The 22,542-nt window shown below is 44.8% G+C and overlaps 1 protein-coding gene across 2 annotated transcripts in view; it reads right to left on the reverse strand.

Annotated features, from left to right (window-relative positions):
• Positions 1-22,542, reverse strand: part of rev3l (REV3 like, DNA directed polymerase zeta catalytic subunit) — an 84,488-nt gene that overhangs the window by 1,282 nt on the left and 60,664 nt on the right. For both annotated transcript variants that reach the window (XM_082505281.1, XM_082505282.1), the window contains 22 exons: positions 22,189-22,317; positions 21,382-21,619; positions 20,991-21,133; positions 16,052-19,823; positions 13,389-14,299; positions 13,149-13,234; positions 12,813-12,938; positions 12,043-12,235; positions 11,818-11,929; positions 11,528-11,643; positions 9,673-9,791; positions 8,767-8,885; positions 8,461-8,602; positions 6,681-6,925; positions 6,096-6,204; positions 5,447-5,653; positions 5,132-5,241; positions 2,605-2,719; positions 2,277-2,414; positions 1,851-2,041; positions 1,146-1,392; positions 194-409 (listed from right to left, as the gene is read on the reverse strand). In XM_082505281.1, the coding sequence (XP_082361407.1) occupies positions 194-409; positions 1,146-1,392; positions 1,851-2,041; positions 2,277-2,414; positions 2,605-2,719; positions 5,132-5,241; positions 5,447-5,653; positions 6,096-6,204; positions 6,681-6,925; positions 8,461-8,602; positions 8,767-8,885; positions 9,673-9,791; positions 11,528-11,643; positions 11,818-11,929; positions 12,043-12,235; positions 12,813-12,938; positions 13,149-13,234; positions 13,389-14,299; positions 16,052-19,823; positions 20,991-21,133; positions 21,382-21,619; positions 22,189-22,317 (7,784 nt within the window). The remainder of the gene's footprint in view (positions 1-193; positions 410-1,145; positions 1,393-1,850; positions 2,042-2,276; positions 2,415-2,604; positions 2,720-5,131; positions 5,242-5,446; positions 5,654-6,095; positions 6,205-6,680; positions 6,926-8,460; positions 8,603-8,766; positions 8,886-9,672; positions 9,792-11,527; positions 11,644-11,817; positions 11,930-12,042; positions 12,236-12,812; positions 12,939-13,148; positions 13,235-13,388; positions 14,300-16,051; positions 19,824-20,990; positions 21,134-21,381; positions 21,620-22,188; positions 22,318-22,542) is intronic.

The raw sequence follows: 22,542 nt of genomic DNA on the forward strand, positions 1-22,542 counted from the left end.
ATTTATCGCCAGAAAGCAGTTTCCGTGTTCCTTCAGTGTCGCCTGCTTTGAGTCGTATCAATTGGGTAAATGTTTAAAGACAGTGCGACAAAAGCAGGAAGAAATAAATACCTGTAATCACAGAAGTTAATGGTCCAATTATTATTCAAAACCTTAACAGGAGCTCATATTCTGTGCGTCCTCAACTTCTCACCTTCAGCAACTGCTCTTGCTGACTCTCCCACTGCCTCATGTCCTGGTAGAGTGTAACAGCGACTCGCTGAGGTTCAGCACGACACCGTGAGCACACACCCAGCTGGGTCAGCTCATCACACACAGGGCAGTGAAGCGTGGTGAAGTACTGGGAAATTGTCCCCTTCCTCCCCGCTTCCTCCCCACCCACCACGGAGGAGCAGGATGCCTTCTGGATCTGGAGAGAAAAGAGCGATGTAGCTGAAAACACACGTTTGATTGATCACTGCTGCTGGACTATATGCAGACACATGGAGTTAACATGCACAGCATCTTCATGGACATAAAACAGTGTGAACTACGTGATCATGATACTTTTCAGGTTTGTTAAGAATCCTACCGAATATCATTAGATGCTGAAGGATCAGAGATCAAAGATTCAATTTTTTTAATACAAATACACACATTCAGGATTTTGTGTGTGACTCTGTTTTCACTGGGAAAAAACAAAGACATAAAAGGAGTCAGTGGCACTGGAGCCGCAACCATTTATGTATCTGACTGTGATTAGTAGCTATGCCAGCAGATGGCGTATGCACTCTGTCAGACTTCAGGAAAGAAACAAAGACTGAGGCAGCAGCGCTGCAGCTTGACTCATTTAGTCATCAGCAGGAAGCAGAAGAGATCTCTCTTCATCCTTTGTTCTCTCTAAATGACAGACTGCTTTTATTTTGACAAGAGTGGAAGCAGAGGGTGACCTCTTTGACTTGCCACAGTCAGTCAAAGGAAGATACCAATTAATCTAATTCATCCTCCAAACTCAGTATTAAGTTGATTGTGTGTCTTTATGATGTTCCTGGTTCTTTTTTTTGTTTTGAAGGGTTTCTTATCTCCACTGCTGCTGCTCTGCTTCTAAATGGCAGCGGTGAGACAAAAACATCACAATGGCCCGTATGTCTGCAAGTTGTCCTCACCCTGGGGAGCTCCTGGTACCAGCTGAACACGTCGACTCCGATCAGCTGGAACATACGGGCCAGTGGCGGCAGGATCTGCTTAGTGATGTAGTAGGTGGCATTGAGGCGCAGGGTGGGGTCCTGCAGCACCTCGGTGGGCCGGCGGACCAGCTGGATGAGGGGCACGCCGGGTGTGCCGTACACAATGACATAGGGCACCCGCTCACTCACGCGTGGCTCCAGCCTTCGGTCATAGGCCATCATCCGTCTGAGGCGAAGCAGAACAAAAATGAAGTGACAGCAGATGATGCAGTTATTGTTTACATCACACAGCCAACATGTTCACATTAGCAGCGAGAACGTGTGCTGGTGCTCTGAGAGAGAAAACACAAAATAAAGCAGATGAACTGAAGCAGGGCTCATAAATGCTTCTTCCTTGTGCATCTAAAAATCACTTTTTTTTGTCCTCCACTCGTTAAAAAACAGGTTGCCTAGCAACACTCAGGTACTGTACAGGCTAGTGCAGCCAGACAATGAACACAGTGAGGGAGGACTAATTGGATTCACGCTGGGTACTGTAACTGTAGCTGACAGCAAGCTCTTACTCACCATCCTGTTCTCTGCTGCACGCACACACAGACACACACAGAGCCAACCAGCAAACATTTATCCAAGCCACACTCCTGACTTCTCCTGTACTGTGACCACACACACACACACACACACCTGGTGAGTTCCAGCGCAGGGATGCAAGCTCCAGGTCTGTACGAGCCGCTGCCCCGGTACTCCTTGGCGAAGGTCAGATCCTGCATGCTTGCCCGGCCATCCAGAATCTTCATACACTGACGCTGCACAAACTGCTTCACCTGGCTAATGTCACGTGTCTCAAACAGCAGCTTGATGGAACGCGCCAGAATCTAAGGAGCACATGAGTAAAAGAACACAGGTATAAGAGGATGAAGATAAAATGATTTACTGGTAATCTAAGAGAGGTGTTGATGCTGTTTAATGTGCAAGCGGAAGGAGACGACCTTTTCCCTGACTGACACATGCAAAGCGGTCTGAGTAAACGGGAGCAGGAACAAGAGTGGCATGCCTGCGATTGGTGCACAACACAGTGAAAATGAGGGGAAAACATGGTTTGCCTGTTACCTTGGAAACAGCAGGGCAGCCGTCACGGCGCACCGTCTCAATCCCTTTGGCATCAAACACGGGCTCCTTTTGGTCAAGGCTCTCATACATGTAGCCCACGTAACGCTTCTTTGTCTGCAGAACGCAGGGCAAGTACACCTGAGACACACACACACACACACACACACACACACACACACATAGATAAATAACTACATCTAATGTGTGGAGATGGAAAAATCACAGTGAACAGATGTTAGAGAGAAGCCGCTACCTTGTCTTATTCGCTCCCTTTGTGTGTGTGTGTGTGTGTGTGTGTGTGTGTGTGTGTGTGTGTGTGTGTCTCTACCTTCTCAAACTTGAGCTTGATCGGCTTGGGGTTGGTTGCAGTCACTGCTTCTGCAATCTCTTTGCCGATCTTGAAAGCCTGCTCTTTGGTGGCTCCTTTCAGTAAAACAAACATGCTGCCAAACACACAAAAACACACAAGGCTCATTACTAATTCTTATCAAACAACCCACACTACATACTACAGTGGTAAACGATACGCTCTCAGAGGCTTCGCGTTTGGCTCTGTGCTTGAACACATCCCATGTGGACGAGCGAGTCTGGAGGAAAGTGTGTCCCATATATGCAAAGCATGCTGCAGTTTAAAACTTTATGCTTCTTCTTCTATTTGAGACTCTGCAGGTCAGAAACAATCCAATTCCCTGTCTGCCAAACACAGCGGCAGCTCTTCTTTAACGGACTGTCAGAAATGAAAGCTGTTAGCTAATTGGTGCAAGTGTTCATGAGAACACGGCCCAAGTAGACTCAGACTTACACATCATCACAGCGTAGTGACACACAACAAAGCTGCTGGTCATGTTCACACTCGAGTGAAGTTATGAATTTGTCAGTAAAGTTGTGCAACCTGTAAACCTGCCTGTTGTGCAGATAATGGAACAGTGACTGCAGGTTTCCCATGTGAGGACACAAACACTGATCAGGCCTAACATGATTACCACTGACAGTGAATAACACTTTGTACAGGTCTTACCAAGGGCATGCGTACTATTTATTTACTAGGGGTGCAACGATACTCGTATCGATATTGAACCGTTCGATACAGTGCTTTCGGTTCGGTACGCATATGTATCGAACAATACAAAATTTTTAATTTATTTTATCAACTTTCCTTCTGACGATGCTGTCTGTGTTGAGCGCTCAGTGGATCTGCGTTCGACTACTCCACCTAGGCTGCCCTGTGGAGCGCAGATCCACTGAGCGCTCAACACAGACAGCATCGTCAGAAGGAAGAGCGCTAGCGAGACAGAAGTTAAGCTCTCCTTGCAACATGGCAAATTGAACCTCCCCCACCCTCATTCAGATCTGGCGTTTGGAATTATTTTGGTTTTCGTGTGACGTATGACCCTGAAGGTAAGCGAGTCATGGACTCAAGTAAAACAGTATGTTGGATGTGCCATGCAATGCTCAATTACATGGGTGGGAACTAGTGTGTTAGCGCAGTTAGCTCGTTAACGTGTTGGCCGTCTAGCCCCATGCACGGGGCGATCAGGGGTAGCTCGTTAACGGAGATTTGCCGTGTTGTGGCGTTATGGTCATTTCAACGAGATTAACCTGAAAGCACTAGTGGGAACACAACGAATATGACTGCACATTTACGCCGACATCATCCTAGTGCAAAGACAAGTGGAAGCAGACAAAAACAACAAGCATGCATGCTACAAACTTTACCCGAGTCATTTAGACAGCCGTTAGCATATGATTCTCCTTATGGGGACCTGATATGTTTAATATGCTGCTGAGAATATAGCCCAGAAGAAGCGGATAGTATAGCTTTTATTTTGGAAAGAGACATTTCTCTGTAATAAACTCTCTTTTCCAAAGATGAGTGATTCCTCAATCAGATACAGGGCTCGCAATATCGCTAGCCCGACGTCCTGGAGCTAGCGTTTTTTTCAGTCGGGGTACCAAAATCTATCTCTGCCCTGCCCGTCGGGCTTTTGTAGGAAGGAAAAATCTATGTCAATGCTTTTGCATTCTTTCAGAAATGTAGCTGGGTAATTATGTCATTGGCATCGGTGAGCCACTGTCAATATGTGACATATTGAAATCGCGTTTGAATTTGCGCTTGTTTTTTTGCTTTCACTTTGCAATCGCGCGAACTGTGTATAGAGAGCGACAGCACTGATCTGTGAGTGATGATAATTTGCGCACCAATTCCTCTGACATCGTCTTATCAATCGTTAGCTTACTATGCAAACCTGACAAGTGAAATCTCCCGCAGCTTAAACATGTGAGAGGTTGATCGCGCAGAGAATCGGTGAGCTTATGTGAGTGCGTGTGTAAAAGCAGCAGGATTTATATTTGACTACGATGACCTGGATGACTGAGAACCTTCACAGACAGATAGATATTTTAGTTCTGCTGAGCCAAATAAGACAGGTCAGGGTGAAGAAGTGACAGCCAAAGAAAAGCTTACCACAAAACGGAGAAGTTATGACAAATCAGACTATAAGGCAAAAAGAAAGTGCAGCTTTATGGTTTCATGGACAAAAGAATTTCTGTGGCTGCAATATGATGAGCTAAATAACCAGGGCTGCACATAAGTGGTCCGCAGGTGCGCATTCGCTGTCAAAATAAAAAACACGCACAAGGGTTAGGGTTAAATTTAAAAACTGTACTTTTGAGTTAAAATATATATTTATAATTTTAATAAATGACAAATTAAAAAGGCATGAACATTTTTTTGGATCGAAAAAATATCAAACCGTGACACCAAAGTATCGAACCGAACCGTGAATTTTGTGTATCGTTGCACCCCTATTATTTACATCTGAGAAAAAGTCAAAAAGTCTTGTAAAATTGCTTACCTGTCAGTGTCTCCGTACACAACACGCGCTCCCCATTTCTTCGTGTCATTGACCATCCTGATGGCTCTCTCCAGGGTCTCTCTGGCTTTGTGGACAATGCTGTCTCCAACCTGGACACAGCAGATTTAATAAATATTGGAGCAAAGGGGTTACGACTACATTCACAGCAACACTGACTCAAGGTAAAGGCCCTACAATAATACAGAGAAAATAGTTTGATTGACAAAGCAACAACAACTATTTTCATGGATTATAGTGGTATCGTACTGGGAGTGCACAGTGCAGAGACCATATAGCAGCTGCTGCTGAGCCTACCTCCACACTGGGCATGCGCCCAGAGTAGTTAGCAGCGGTGTATCCAAAGGTGACGTTGGCGATGAGCTTGAGTCCGAGCTGCCGTGCGTCCAGCAGCTTCGTCAGGGATTTGTCCTGCTTGTAGGTTTTCATGGACTGCTTCACCATGATCCTTGTGTTGAGGATTTCCTCCAGCATCATGGGCAGGACACCTTTACGCACTGAAGACTAGAACAAATAAAACACAGATCATTTAAAACACAGATTTTTTTTTTTTTACAATGAAGAAACAAAGTAGGGTTGCACCAAAACTCTAAGAAGGACCTAAAATGGGCCTGATCTGCAGCATGGGGAAGCGCTGTAACTTAGAACGTAAAAAGCAATTTAGAAGTTTAGCTTTAGGCCCACAATATCTCTCAGTGTAAATAACAAAAATAAAGATGTTCCTGATCTACTGTGAAAGCTGCTTAAGTAGCACAACAGGGTAAAAACGGGCAATGTGGAGCAATCAGGCAGTGAATGAATGGAAGCACAGAGATCACAAAGTGGGTTTTCTTAGGAGGCACTGGCCCTTCACAGCAACTAATGAGACAATCCATCACAACGCCAACACTAAGAGCTTGGTGAGGTCTCGTCAGAGACAACGGTCATGATGATGAGGTTGCTGTACCTTAACGAAGGCGATGCCACCAGGCGACACGGTGATGTCGTTGCGGAGCTGGTAGAGGAGCTCGGGAGGGACTCGCAGGGAGGTGCAGCCAAACTTAAACTCATCAGGCCTGAGACAGAATGTGAACAAGAACACCAGTTCAATCACTTAACATTATTCTTGCAATGTGAATATTACTGTCTGGAAAGACAGCGTCAGGTATAAGTGAGAAAAATGCCCGTGTAGAAATCTGAACTGCACCCCACTGAGCTGTCTCTGCTGAGGATGAAGCCTGTGCACGCCTGCCACAAACCACTCTTTTTGTGTTACTTCAATGTAGCAGACATATGCATGTGGAAAGAAGTGTTCATGGCTCCTTGCTGTTGCTATGCAACCACACAAATCTCACTGAAAACCTGAACTCAGTCTTAAGTTGCGCTGCTCGCCGCCCTGAGCTGTGAACAACATGCCGAGCTCTCAGCGTGCCTGTTCCATTAAAAATAATGAGGGGAGGAAGCCGCTGCCAGAGGGAGATTTTCCTGGCAGGCGTGCAGTCTGAGCGAGTTCTCTACATGCTGTAGCTGTGTGGGCCTGTCATGTCCTTACGTTCCCAGGTTGTCCACATGGCCGAGGCAGGTGGAGAAACAGTAGTTGTATGCGATGACAATGGAAGGGTAGAGCGACTGGAAGTCCAGCACAACCACCGAGTTGCTGTAAAAACGGGACTCGGGCTCCATCACCAGAGGGATGCACTGTGGAGCCCTCTGCTGGGCACGCTGCTGTATGCTGGGCGTCACTGGGACGTAGTTTAGGGGCTTGGCCACACGCAGCATCATGGACTCCACACGGTACTAAAGACAAGAGGAGGAAACAAAGTTTGACTTATTATTCCTTTTGTTCCTTCACACATCCAACTGGAATTTTTACCACCTGCAAACAAAACTCTTAATGATGTCTTAATGACAATCTCATCTGGAGCACGCTCGGTGTGTTTAAGTAACTCAAGAGTTTTTAGGGTTTTTTTACTTTTTAGTTCATATTTGGCAGGTGGAAGCAGCAGCATTGGGAAACATACAAAAAGCTGCAATCAAGTCAAACAGATTTCAGCTGCATTCAGTCTGTACAGGAAGTCAGAGAATCACTCATACCCTGCTGGAGCTGATTCAGATTTAGGAAGGTGTTATCAGACCCCAGTATCAGGTTGTATTCAATCCGCAGTTGTTAAAATGTTTTACGGGCGCAGCATCATCCCTGTTTGCAGAGCAGATGTATCTGTCTCTCTAATAAGTAATATTTTTGTGTTAGTTAATATTTAAATCAAATTGTCTGTGTAAAATCTCAGTCATCCGTCATGGTCACCTTGAGAAATCGAGGAGGCGGCAGTTGGATGTTTCACCCTTCATCCAAGAGGATGCTTCATTTCATTTAAATCAAAACAGTCCAAGATTACAGGGCTTTGAAATCATGTGTAGGCAGTGATCTCTTCAACTAGAAAACATCAACATCAGTCACACATTTACTGTGTTAACAGATTAAATGTCATACTGTTTAGTCAACCTCTGAGGCAAACAGCTGTGACACCAGTTGAGAGCCTAGACAGTTTCCCATTGTGCTCTGAGGCTGTGACTGCATGATGTTAGCGCACGTCAGCATCAGTGTGCACAGAAATCTGTGCAGCAGTAAGCAGTGATCAAACCAGCACAGGCGGGGCTCGTCTACAGTGAGCTCAACGCTAAACCAGCAGAGCAGAAAAACACCTCCAAAACTGGATGAGAATTACTGGACAATTTTAAAATTACACACACACACACACACACACACACACACACACACACACACACACACACGCGCACGATCCATTGTTAACATCCAAATGCTGATGAGTGTAACTCTAGCTCACTGCAACATGATTTCATCCCACTTTCTTACCGCACACTCGTCAGCATTTTTCGATGTGAAGACGGTCATCAGCTGTACGACCCACTTTGTTACCCACTGACAGATTTCAGGCTGCACCACACAGAACTGGGTTTTTAAAATGTTCTCATACATTTTCACCAACATGGTTAAAACCCTGCTCACACGGCACTGAGACAGAAGCATGCTCTAAACTTTTCTCACCCCATGACTGAACCTGAGGTTTCAAAACAAAAAAAAAACTGCAGTTATCTCACACAGAGAACATCAAAGGGACTTCATCTACCTGAACAGTCAACTATTAACTAACCAGGAAGGATAGACTGACCTCGGTCGATTTGAGCCGGTCGAACTGACCCACAAACTTGGATTTTCCATAGAAATGCCCTGCCTGTGTCTCCTACCAAGCTATTTGAGGACTGAACTAAAAATTATTGGGAATTGTTTGTGAGTGTGTGTGTGTGCATGCCTGTGATCCTCGGGTCAGAACGTGGAAAAACTGAATTCCAAACAGCCTGGCCAGCTCGCTGGTTCTGCCAATGATGTCATGTTGCTGCAGGAGCTGCATGCAGCCACGCACACGGCTCACGTAGTGATCCACCATCTTCCACCTAGAGCAACACAAACAGGATAATCATATAAGCCAGAGTTACAGAGCTGGCTTCAAGGGAAGAGTCAATTATGAGAAATTTACAACCATCTCTTTGTACTACATCTTTTAATTTCATGTAAGGTAATGTCCAAAAAGCTGGTTGTGTTTGACCCCGGCACAAACCTGTACAAGTCTGTGTTGTGGTCAAACCAGTCAGAGAGAGTGCGGGGACTGTAGAGAGGGAAGCGCTGGTGGAGCACATGGAAGGCCACGTTTTCAAAAGTGTAGTTGTTTAACGTCACCTGGAGGAGGAAAGAAAAAACATTTTCTAGTTCTATTTTTCAAAACTGCCTCTCTCTGACGTTTACACAATTTATGGATCAGAATCAAATAATAGCAATAACAGAACGCAAGGAAAAGAGTAGCACAAAGGGTTAACGTTTCCTCGCTTCAACTAAAACTCTGAATCTTTTACAAGAGATGTGTTAGCTTACTTAAATGTATACAAGTGTCTACATGTGACCACTAATCACACATTGTAGTCTTTTTGTGGATGAGCTGTAGAGATCTCTCTCTCTCTCTCTTTCTTTCTCTCTCTCTCGATATATAGATATAGATATATCTATAGATATAGATATATCTATATCTATCTATCTATATCTATATCTATATATATCTATATCTATATATCCTAGCTGACTGAGGGAATCCCCGTGTATTCTTGGTGAGAGAAAAAAAAGTAGTTTTAATCCAAAAGCAGCAGAGCACACAGCATAAAGCTGCAAAACAACTGGACCAGTTCAGACAGCAGCAGCTCACAGTAAACAGAATCAAACAACAGGACAGAGAAAACTGGAGTCACAGGGGTTGAGGGAATGTAAAGACAATAATAACTACTTGATGATAACATTTTTTATTTGTTAATACGAGAGCTTCACTTTATATGAAACTATGAAAAAAATAAGAGTCACAGAAAAAGCAGCAGCAGAAAAAGTAAAGTGGGGAGAGCCGTGCTGGAAAAACAAGTGGAAAGACAGAAAGTAGGTCACGAGCTACAAAGCTGTGAGGAGGTCATGCCAGGACACCTGCCTCAGTTTTCATCACCCTCCACAGGTTAAGGGTGATGCGCCCGATGATGTTGATCTCTGTCATGGTGTCGGCTCCGTACTCATCCCTCTCTGCAGCAAAGCGGTTCTCTTTGGAGTCACCTGAGGACACGCACAGAGCCAGACAGGCAGCCGATTACAGAGGAGGGAAGCCGCCAGAGGCTCTCCATTCAGCTCGAGTACACAAACACACACACACACACTCAAAGGGAATCACACATTCGCACACTTATACAGGCAAACACATACACATACATGCTGTATCAAGACTCAGTCACAGGCACACCACAAAAATGGGGCTACACGTTTGCACTTATATTATCTACAATGTGTACCTACATTATGCACCAGATCCAGCACACACACCATGTACTGGCTTTCATTAGCCAAACTCACACTGTCAGATTCAATAACAGGGATGCACAGTAAAGTACTGCGCGTGTTTAATATGTGGCTGCACATTTAGTGCCAGCTGCTAATTGTGGATCAACCCTGATGAGTCACAAGCACATTTTAAGAGGGAATTTCACACCTAGTGAGACAGGAAGATGGGAAGATGTATTCACCCCCTTTGTCACTTTAGTTTTTTCCATATTTGTCACGTTCCGGACTGTCTAACATTAAAATCTGACAAAGACAACCTGACTAAATCCAAAATGCAGTTTTTAAATGATAGTGTCATGCATTAAGGGAAAATGTTCTCGAAGCCTACCTGCCCCCATGCCAAAAATAAACCTTTAATTCAGCCTCATTTGAGGGTTTTGGAAAATGAATGGCCCGTTTAAAGCCACGGCAAAGCATCTGAATTTGAATAGAAATCTGAACTGTGACTATGCCACGCCAAAACTTCCACTACACGTTTTTCTTCAGAGGCATTTCAGATCATTCTCCTCATATGTAACATCACTGGAGCTTCGTGCAATGAATTGATGGTTGGACATTCTCCTTTAGGATATTCTGTTGAGAGCAGAGCTCATGGTTCCATCGATTACAGAAAGTCTCAGCAAAGCAGCTCAAGACCATCACACTACCACCACCGTGTTTAACTGATGACATGATGTTCTCGTAACAGCCAACTCCAGATGTAACAGGACTCAACAAGTTCAACTCTTCTTCCTTCAATCCACAGAATATTTTGCAGAGAATTTTGGAATCATTGAGATGTTTTTTTGCAAAATGAGACTAGTGTTTATGTTCTTTTTGGTCAGCAGATGGATCTCTCCCTTTATTATTGAGTCATGAACACTAAACTGACAGTTTTTGAGGCAAGTGAGTCTCACTGTCGTGTCCCATGGACACCGCCTTTCACTGGAGTCAAAAGCCTCAGAAGTGTCTTTGCTTACTCTCTTCATAGGTTGTGCACATTTGTCTGCCAGGGTCTGGCTGCCCACATGGAGGGGGGAGACCTTTCGGCAGAAGTGACCATAACTGTGCACTACTGTGTAACCCCGGCTAACCACCTGTACTGAATTATCTGATCTAGCTCCCTATGACTTCATCCACTTCCTTAAAAAAAGTAATCAAATTGAAGAAAGAAACATCTTTGGCCAAAAGTATGGATCAGAGCTGCATGAGAAGACAATCTTAAATTACAATCAGGTATGGTTTTTGATTTTATTCACCTACTTTCAGACTCACTTCTTCAGTGTGCCTGAGGGTGTAGAGGTTAAGTCGTCACTGTTTGTGTCTAAATCGAACATGCAGAGCTACCTGCTGAAAGCTACCAGCGGCTGAAAGTAGCTTCCTCTCAAAACCCCCAAATCTTTACTTCTGCGTCCCCTGAACTGCCATACTGGGTACCACAGCAGGGACTACTTTTCAGTGGCTCCTGGCTGTACCTGGCACTCGTGACAGCTGCTGGCACAGATCCACTCCAAGTGCTGAGGACCGCTGAAGGAGGTAGCCCCAAGAATGCAACTGCACCTCGTAGCCCACCAAGATGTCCGGGTCAAATCTGACAGAACAGACCGTGTTAGCAGATGGAGATCATTTCTCAAAACAAATCCCACCCCCACCCCTGTAGGAGGTGTAAAATCTACAATGAAGGCAAATTTAAATGATAGTAATGATGCACTACAGTTGCAGCAACTCTGCCCTTGGTTCCCTTTCATAAAACAGTTGCACACACCTCCTCATGATGGTGACCAACACGTCAAACAGCATCTTCTCATCAGCAGCGTATGTCACTTGCAGCCCAGAAACACCTGATCTGACCAGCAACGGCGTTCTTCCTCTGGATCCTGCGGGAGCGATTAGAAACAGAAAAAAAAAAAACCAGCCAATTATCTAGTGGCTTTAAAACTAGTGATCGAACCTTATGTTCTCGGAGGAAAACACCGCTCGCGTGCTTCACCTTGGCCGGAACCTGGATGGTCTTTATCTACCACGATGGCCCCTGTGAGCTGGGTGTTGTCTACATCAGGCAGGGGGGTATCTGAACTGAAGCAGTAGAATAAGGCACATATGGGGTCAAACTCGGGGTCAGGTTCGAGGTCACGGCGGGTTCTTGCATGAAGCTCCATGGTCATCAGTGTCAGGTGCTGGACCTGAAGATGGAGGCGGAAACAAATACATTTGAGGTTTAATAGACTAAAAGCAGCACATCCTGTCACCCTCTGCCTGTTAAACCACAGTCTTTTATTTCGTATTTAGCTCAATCATTAATATAAATAAATAAACCATCCACTCTAACAGAAATTACAGTATTCAAGAGATATTAAAGAGGCCTGAAACCATGAAAACGTGACAAACCTCTCTTTGAATTTAATGAGATCTACGTGTGCTGGCAGTGATCTCAGTTACGTTCAGGCCTTTTTGGAAAAAGCTTGAACTTAATCAAATCTGTGCATACATTCAAAACACCTGTACTCAGGCCTACATTCAAAGCTGGGTGTGTCTTGGTTTTATTTAGTTGTTTTGTGTAAAGCATATCGATTTGGCGATAGGACAGTCAAAGTCGAAAGCAGGATGTTGTGATGATACTTGGGGAAATAAATCCTTCTTCCCAATCAGGTGGACACTTTCTCTTAAAAACAAAACAAAGCAAAACCAACATCTAACCAGAACAAAGCCATTTATTCATCGACTTGGAAAAGAGCTACAGGTTAGTTGCCCTAGACTTACCTCATGCAGAGCTTTGGCATCCTGTAGGTTCTGCATGCTGACTTTAAAGCCGTAGGAGTTGGCTATACTTGGCCCTTCGATCTGAGAGTTATCTTTCTTTGGCACATTCAAAGCAGCAAACTGATTCTGTGGAGGATAAAAAAAAAAAAAAAAACATGACAAGAAAAGTTGGAATTAGGAGGAAATCACAGGCACATCAAACGATCAGCGACCTGAGAGACAGGACTGCTACATGCAATGTTCTGGAGTGATACTAAATAGTTGACTTTCTGACCCGTGCGGCTTGTAGTTTTTGTTTTAAAAGTCTAAAAAGAAAAATCACAATCAGTTTTTGACCTTCATCTGCGTGGTCAGTAACACTCTTCTCAGGGGGTCTGCCTGGCTCCGCCTCCTCTGCTGAAGTCTCTGAGAAACAGGATCCTCTGCAGCGGGAATTAGACCAGAGAAGGAGTGAATAACAGTGAATATTAATAACAGAAACTCCATGCTGAATTTTCCCAAGTTAGGATTTACCGCAATTCTTTCTAACAGTTGATGGTGTCACAACATCAAAGGAGACAGATGCACATTCCTTACCCTGAGATATGGGTGTGCTGCACACTGGATCCAGATCTTCTTTGCTTCTCCATCGCCTCCTCAAGAAAGGGGTGCTGTGAATGAGCTGGGGACTGGTTCTCCTCTCATCCCTGTCACTGACAGCGAGAGGTGAGGGACTGTTGTTCCCTCTTAGCAGCTCTGGGGAATTACAGCGCATAGGTGATAGCGGTTCTGGAGAGTCTTCACCTGGCTTGCTCTCACTGAGCTGTCCTTGGCCAGAGGGGCTTGGTTGATGGGACTGCTGCCATGTAGGCAGCTCTGGGGACTCTGGACAGGTGGTTTTATCATCATCATCCTCTTTATTTTTGTCCTCCTGTTCAAGACAGACACTGCCTTTATCTGAAACTGGACTTGCTTCTGTGGATTTACACCTCAATCTTGTATTCTCCAGCGGAGACAGGATTAAAGACAGGCTCTGTTTCTTTCTCCTTTGAGTTCTGGTACAGGAAAAGTTACCACAGAGCTCAACCTTCAAGCTTCTGTCAGCAGCTGGCAATTCGCTTCTCTCTGAGCTCCCATGTTCCTCCACCTCCAGACCAGCCCTTTCTGTCTTCAGCACCTCACACTCTCTCCTGCCTTTTTGTAGACTCTCATACTGCTTTCTAGCTTTTAGCCACACCTGCACACGCTTGCGGCTTGGTGGGTTTTTGCAGGGCAAAAGCACCACCTTCTTATCGCTGGATGAGGATAGGTCACCCTCTGCCTGTTGTTTATTTGTCTCTGAAGCCTCTGCTCCTTGACAAGATGAGATAACGGTGGTGGCGGGGTGCGTCATGGCCGAGAAGGCCGTCTTCCAGAAATGGAGGCCTTCCAGGGACAGGTCTCCACCAAACTCTGCAAGTTCCCGAGCTAGCCGAGTGCCCACTGTTAGCTTACGGCCACCGACCTCCCTGGAGAAAAGACGAGGAAAGGATCAGTACACTCATTTCCATTTGAATTACAATAAATCATCATGTAGACAGTATAAAACAGAGCCAGATCAGTGGATTTCTTTTTGAACATATGGAAATTTCAGACATTTAATGATAAAGGATTGAGTTTGCTGTAGTCTAAAACAAATGCTAAAACTCTTTCCTCACTGGACTTCTATTCTCTTATCTGACAACCTTCCTTTTATTTATTGCAGTACTTTGTCGATTAAGATGTTTTACAACCCAATTAAAAAGCCTGTGAGGGAAGCTAAAAAAATCCCACAAACAAATATAAAACCTTACCAACCATCACAATCAGTTAGATCATAGGTGTCAAACTCTGGCCCGCAGCCTAATTACATTTGGCCCACAAAGCCATACCAAATTACTATTAGAGCTGGCCTACTGGTATTATACAGCTAATATATATATTAGGGGTGCAACGATACTCGATATTGAACCGTTCGATACAGTGCTTTCGGTTCGGTATGCATATGTATCGAACAATACAAAATTTTTAATTTATTTTATCAACTTTCCTTCTGTCGATGCTGTCTGTGTTGAGCGCTCAGTGGATCTGCGCTCGACAGTGCAGCCTAGGCGGAGTAGTCGAACGCAGATTCACTGAGCGCAGGGCAAGCTAGCAGACAGAAGTTAAGCTCTCCTTGCAACATGGCAAATTGAACCTCCCCCACCCTCATTCAGATCTGGTGTTTGGAACTATTTTGGTTTTCATGTGACGTATGACCCCGAAGGTAAGCGAGTCATGAACTAAAGTAAAACAGTATGTTGGATGTGCCATGCAATGCTCAATTACATTGGTGGGAACTAGTGTGTTAGCGCAGTTAGCTCGTTAACGTGTTGACGCCGTCCAGCCCCACGCACAGGGCGATCAGGGGTAGCTCGTTAACTGAGATTTTCCGTGTTGTGCCGTTAACGTCATTTCAACGAGATTAACGCTGACAGCACTAGTGGGAACACAACGAATATGACTGCACATTTACTCCGACATCATCCTAGTGCAAAGACAAGTGGAAGCAGACAAAAACAACAAGCAAGCATGCTACTAACTTTACCCGAGTCATTTAGACAGCCGTTAGCACATGATTCTCCTTATGGGGACCTGATATGTTTAATATGCTGCTGAGAATATAGCCCAGAAGAAGCGGATAGTATAGCTTTCATTTTGGAAAGAGACATTTCTCTGTAATAAACTCTCTTTTCCAAAGATGAGTGATTCCTCAATCAGATTTTTTTTTTTATTACTTTGTTTCAGCAACATTAAATTTAAAAACTGTACTTTTGAGTTAAAATATATATTTATAATTTTAATAAATGACAAATTAAAAAGGCATGAACATTTTTTTGGATCGAAAAAATATCGAACCGTGACACCAAAGTATCGAACCGAACCGTGAATTTTGTGTATCGTTGCACCCCTAATATATATTGTTTAGTATTAAGCTTTGCTTGTTCCATATTCAGCTTTTCAGCAAAACTTGTTTAAGTCCATAAGAAAAGTTTAATTCTTATATCTGGAGGAAGATTTTTTTTCAATAAATATTAATGTTAGCCTGCGACAGTTTTAAATTTTGGCCCACTGTGCATTTGAGTTTGACACCCCTGAGTTAGTAAAGTTTTCACATAAGAGCCAGAATCTAATACATTTATTTTGTTATATTTAGTAAATAATGCATGCTAGATGATGGTTACTGTTGCTGTTACTCTTACATTGGCTTCCCTGGGGCATCAGAGGGGTCACTGCAGAAAGGCTCCAGGAAGGTGGCCTCTGACATCTCCAGGTCCAGAAGAGTGCTGAGGATCTCCTCTCGGCTGGGAGGGGACATGAGGGGCTTGAGAATGTGGGCTCCTCCGGCCGCTGTCCCTCGCTGCAGCTGGCTTGCCCTCACCTGTGATAGCGAGCTGATGGAGCGTGGAGAGCTGCTGGGGGTGGTGGATGTTAGTCCGTCAATGCCCTCCGGCAGCTCACCTGTTGGTGAGCCCTCGTGGTCGACGAATGAAGCGGAGCTTAAAGGCAGTGAGTCGAAAACTGAAAAGAGCAGCTCTTTCCTCTCACAGTGAAAGTCTTGAAAGGGGCTGAGCGTGTGGGCTTTACCTAAAGAGAAGTCCCACTCTCTGCTCTTGAGGGACGTGAGGCTTGATGTAGGCTCGCGGTTCGTATGCCCATCTAAAAGGTCGGGGCTGTCCGGCCTTGCTCTGTTGCAGTCAGAGCCCCTTTGAAGATCCTCCCCAGAACAAAGCAGCCTGTCAAGTTTCTTTTCGGAGTCCGGCGCCTGAGCAGATACAGAATCCTGGCTGATGTCACTCAGGAATTTGACCGGTAAATTTTTATCAGTCACGACAAACTGACTGCCACTGTACGGACTGGAGAACTCTGTTTGATCGATAGCATTTATATCAAATGTGTAGTTGTGCGGGAGCTCTGGTGACAAGCTGTCCTCTATGAAATTGCATCTGTCCAGTCCCGGGTCTGACAGGAAGAGGGGACATTCATCTGACATGCTTCCCTCCTGCTTTACTGACAGTTTTGGCTGAGTACTGCTTGTCTTGCCTTTCCTGTTTCTCGGCCCCTTTTCTTTTGCTGTGGTAGATTTTGGGGCCCTGGGTTTCCGAGAAGTGAGGGTGGGGGCTTTTCTGGATTTAGTGGGTTTAGTGGTGGGAATTAGAAGTGCTGCCGCCTGGGCTATGGCTGTAGAGTGGCTTGCTGTACCAACCACTTGTATGGGAAGGGGCTGTCCCTTCTGCCTCGTCTGAAGAAGCTTCTTGAGGACAGCCAAGCCAGATGGGGTCTCAGAGAGAGGGGGGATCTCCCCGTTCTTGGGGCCTGAGTGTGGGAGACCTTCTTTTAGCTGGGCATCTTTATTGTGTTCCTGTACTGGAGGCAGAAAGTCTGTGCAATAATCCTGTGAATCCTCTGCCTTTACCACGGTGGTCTGACAAGCTTGCTGCTTCGTCTGAGCAGGTGCCGAAATGCTTTGGTTGACCTCCATGATGGAAGTCTCACAGTCTTCAACCTTTGGCTTGATAAACTTGGTTACTGAGTTCCTTTCTGGTGTAGATGGAGTCTGGGACGTGCTCTGGCTGTCTTTGCCCACCTGCTGTTGAAATGGAGGAACCTCTTGTGAAGAGTTCTGAGAAGGAGGCAACTCATCCTCTGGGAAAAGGAGTTGGGAGCTCTCTTTACTTAAGTCATGGCTTTTGGGTTCCTCTGTTTTCTTTTTACGAGACCTTCTAGGTCTTGTAGTGCTTGTAGAACTGTTGACAGCCCCTCCAGCTTTGATCCTCTGCCTCGAAATAGCAGGATTACCTTGTTTTGCCTTCTCAGTTTTAGGCTTTTCTGCAGACTTACTTGTTTTCCTTTTAGCATCTGACAGTCTCTTGGGTTTGGCAGTTTGACACTTACTACATGCTCCTTTGGCTGTAGACGATCTATGTGGCTTTTGGAAAGCAGAACTAAGACATGGGTCAATGTGTGGATTTATCAGCTCTTTTGAACTCCTGGTATTCATGAGGGGGTCACTTGGGGACCAACAGCGTGGAGGCGTTGAGTCTCTCGGGCTTTGGGATCTATCTGAGAGGTAGCCCAACTCTACCATGACATCTGAATAGTCAACATCATAGTCATGTGCCAACTCACAGTAACATGGTCTAGGGGGTGGCAGAGATGGCAGGACTGGGGCTTTTTTGCGGCCTTTTGGCCTCTGAACCCTTTCACCCTGTCTGATCAGAGGTTTGGAGGAGTTGTTGATAGTCTTTTTATTTGTGGAGTTAACCTTTGCCTTTCTTTTGGGATGTTTTTTGGCTTTTGGTTCAGTCACGGGAAACTTAACAGCAGTGGATTCTGGTACCTTGGGCCAGAAATCCTTGAGAGGAGCCAGTTTTTTATAGTGCTCTAGCTTGTCTGGCGTCAACACCACCAACTGCTCAGCTGCATTCACTTTGGACATCTTCACCAGCATGTTTTTCTCTCCCTTGAACCTGTTAATAATAATGTACTTTATAATAATAGGAGGTTCCTTCTTGCGTCTTCTCTGATACTTTACTTCTTGCCCACCTGAGACATCATTGTCCTTAAGTCGTTCTTTGACAGAAGCTAGGTTTTTAGAACGAGTAGCACTTGAGTGTTCCCCATCCTCTGAATCATATTTCATCTTCCGTTTGGTCCTCAGGGTGTATTTACTACCTGGCAGTGCTGACGGTTTAGTACAGGTGACTTTGGCAGACAAATCTTGCAGTGGGCTTACCACATCCTCAGTAGAGTCTTTAGTTTCCTCAGAAAAATAGGAATTGGTAGCAGAGCTGGAGACAAGGGGCTCTGGCTGTGGTTCTGCTTGTTCACCTATGGACCGCTCCTCACTTTCAGACTCATTTTTCACAATCGTTTCCTCTTTGATCAACTCGGCCTCTTGTAAATCCTGATGATCCTCAGAAATCAGCATTTCAGTGTCCGTAGTCACAGGACTAGCAGGTGTTACTGAGGTGATGCCGGTGCTAATCTGGCCATCAGAGGTAGAGCTTTGGACCATCTTTAATTTGTTCCTAGGTCCTGTCATACCTAGCCTTTTTTTGTTCATCTTTAGCTTAGACCTGCGAGGTTGGGCTTGTTCTACTTTACTGCAGGTGTCAGCCATTTTCTTGTTCCCAGGTTTCTTTCTGCTGAGGCAGTTGGAGAGAATGACACTGGGGAAAAACTTGTAGTGTGCCTCCTGCTGGGCAACAATAGTCCTCTCAGTCTTATTTTCCTGATAGTCCTCGTACCTGATTTTCAGCTCACCGACATCTCCTTCCTCGCCGTCTTTACCAATTTCGTCCTCATGAGGATCAAGAAACTCGTCCTCCTTCAAGGTCGATGGGGCTGATGTGATGCTCCTCAGAAGGGGGCTTTTATTGTCTTTCGTGTTCAGTTCCAGGTCAGTCTTAGCTGAGCAGTTTCTCAGCTCAGAATAACAGAGAGAAAAGCCCCTGTGGTTCTGAAGAATGGACAGACGGTTTGTTTCTACATTCTTTATACTGCTGTACTTCTTCCTGTCCTTGGCGACCTTTCCATTACCAAATGGGAAACTTTCAATATCCGTCTTATCCAAAGCTATCGAAGCTTTCTTATCGTAGGTGTACAAAGGTCGTAGTTCTTCTTTGTCCATGCAGATGGGAGACACCTCAGGGTGATTGGCTAATATGCAGGGAATAGGGTGCTTGACTGGCTGGATGTAGGGGATTTCTTTATTCACCTTGAACCCTGTCAAACATTCACTACTGCTGTCCTGACTGCTTTTTAACTGAAAGTGCTTGTCAAGCGGCTGCTCCGTGTCCAACACGTGAACTGGTATGTGCTCGGGATGCTTGCACTCCAAAAGGATCTTAGCTGTAGATGGTGGCTCAAGGTGGACCGTCTCCCCTGGGATGGGATTTCTTTTGCCCAACATCTTTTCAGTGGCCGTAAGCGAAGACTGCGTCATTGAGCCACTATCTGTTAAGGAGGAATCTATGGATACAGCATGTGAGAAGAAGAGGCATATCAGTTAGTATCCACAGCTGCAAGAAATTAACCTGAAATTCATCTGATCAGACAGCGCAATCACCCATGAATCTTAGCCCAAAACCCCAGGGTGAGATCGATCACTATTTTGATATATTTAAATTAGTGCTGTCAGCGTTAATCTCGTTAAAAGGACGTTAACGCCATAACCGCATTAACACGGCAATTCTCCGTTAACGAGTTAACGTGGATCACCCCAAACGTTTCACTAATGCGGCATCAACGCATTAGCACCATGCAGCCCTGCACACGTGTTAACCTGCTAACCGAGATTTTCCGCGTTAATGGCGTTAACGTCATTTTAATGCTATTAACGCTGACAGCACTAATTTAAATTTTAAAAAGTCAAACTACTACAATATTTCTATGCCATTATAACATGTTGAATGCCAAAATTCATAATTTAAGCTCAATAAGAAAGTGACCATCGCTCTACATAAGACACAGGGCAACTAGAACATCACTAACATGTGCATCAGCAGGAAGCTTGTCCCTCATTCTCTGCTCTGGCTCTTCTGATAATGTAGTTGTTCTGCTTTTGGCCCAGTTGAGCTACTGATAAAGTCATCTAATGCAGGTGGGGTGATAAATAACAGCTCAAATATGGTCATGCTATGGACTGATAATACTTCTATGTGAATATATGCAGACAGATCTTATATCTATAATGAGTTATTAAATATATAAAAACAATTCATAATAAGTATAAAGCATATGATATTCTTCTCGACGGTATACATTTCTCCTGTTTGTTATTTATTCCTGCACAGCTGGCGTGAAGTACCCATATTTTGTTGTCCATGTACAATGAGTCTATTACCAGTCTATGAAGTTGTAGTCATCTTTCCAAACACACATGCGCGCTCTAAAAACGGAACAGTTAATTAACCCCAGAGAGTCAGTTTTTACCCCCGAGTCTGGCATCAAATTGTAGCCTGTCAGGTCATAGAGCCAAAACTAAAAATCATACTAACTTTGTCTTCTGTAGCAGCTATCAGATCCCGTCTCCTGACATACTTGACAGAGCGTGAATCAGTGGGGGGTGTCAGATGGGCATCAAAGCAAGCTGACACTTCATGCTTTATCAGTACATCTCATCATAGGACAACTCACCGCTGCTCTCGTCTGCGGCGCCATCGAGCTGCGGGATGGACAGGTTAGCGAACATAGAGTTGTTTCCACTCCACTCCATGTCTTCGTCAGAGGACTCCTGCTGGGCATCACTGAAGCAGTTTTCTGTCTCCTTCATGCAGGGTCTGTGCACACACACACCAACGACAGGAACCGTATTATTAAAGAAAAATGCCCAGGCAGAGCTCACTGGGGATGACTCACAGATCGTGTACAGCGATCGCTCACCTATTTATTTAAGATACAACCAGAAACAAAAAAGGTGTAGCTTACACTTGTACTTATTACTAAAAAATGAAAACATTTTGATGCACAACATACTCTAAAACTGATGGTTATACTTTTGCCTTCAACCATGCAGAGATAAACATGCCTCTGAGAGGAAGCACTCTCAGTAGGGTCGCTGTCCCAACGCTGTGACATTATAACACTGAGTTCTGCCTCTTCCTTGTCCAGTTCTGGGCCTGCTTCCTCTTCATCACTGTTGCAGTTGTAGTTCGTGACACCGGGGAGTGAGCGGGACTGGGAATTCTGCCTAGCGGGTGTCCTGCAGAAACCATCGTCCTCCAGGCCTGCCAGCAAGTCAATGATGGCTTGGTCCCGGCTGCTGTCTGCATGGAGGACAAAATAAAGCACACAGACAATATCAGACAGCTGTACGCAATAACTTTCTCTCCAGATCAGCCAGTTAATCAAAGCTAGAAATGTCGTCTGCTTACAAACTTTTATTCACAAGTTTTTGGCCACCAACTTAGAAGAATTTAAAATGTAGAAGAGAACAAGAAGAAACTAAAGATGCTTTTTACTAAAGAAAACAACACTTGGACAGCTGTTAAGCATTGAGGTCAATATTTTCTCCTTTCAGGGTGTAGTGGCAGCCAAGTGGACAAGAACCAGATGTATATGGAGGAAAGAATCCACTAAATATCAGAAAATATGGATGGAAAGGGGAAAAAAGTGGCTTTTACAACAGGACAACAATCCAAAACAGCCATAAAAATCCATTTCAGAAGCTTCTGGAGTCAAAGTCACATGACCCGACCACTGAATCGGCATCTTTGAAATGCTGTTTGCGGAAGACGGCCTTAAAATTATCACCTAAAAATCACAGTTTAATCATGGGAAGCAAAATCGAGCATAGAAAATTAAAAACGTGCACGAATGAAAGAGGCTGTGTTACCTAACAGGGTCGAGTGGTTGGATGTCTGGGAGAGTGGGAGGAAAGACTGACTGTTCTCCAGGAGAGTCAGGATGGCCTCCTCATCAACGACAGCCTCCTCTGGGACTTTCCCACTGCTCCTCACATAGTCTGTGGGCAGCAGCAGAGAAGATGGAAACTACCGTTAGCCATACTTCGATGTCACACTTTGCTAACAACAGTTTCACCGAGATACCATATTAAAGCAGCACAGTTCAGCATTAGCTCGGTGACTACCATCTTTGGCAGTTTCTAGAGTACCAGTGAAACGTTTGGACACACAAGCACAGAGATTTCCTGCACATTAGCCCAATGTCAGTCTCACATCGTCACTCC

The sequence above is a fragment of the Aulonocara stuartgranti genome (assembly GCF_965226115.1).
Source record: "Aulonocara stuartgranti genome assembly, chromosome: 15".
Lineage (NCBI taxonomy): Eukaryota > Metazoa > Chordata > Actinopteri > Cichliformes > Cichlidae > Aulonocara > Aulonocara stuartgranti.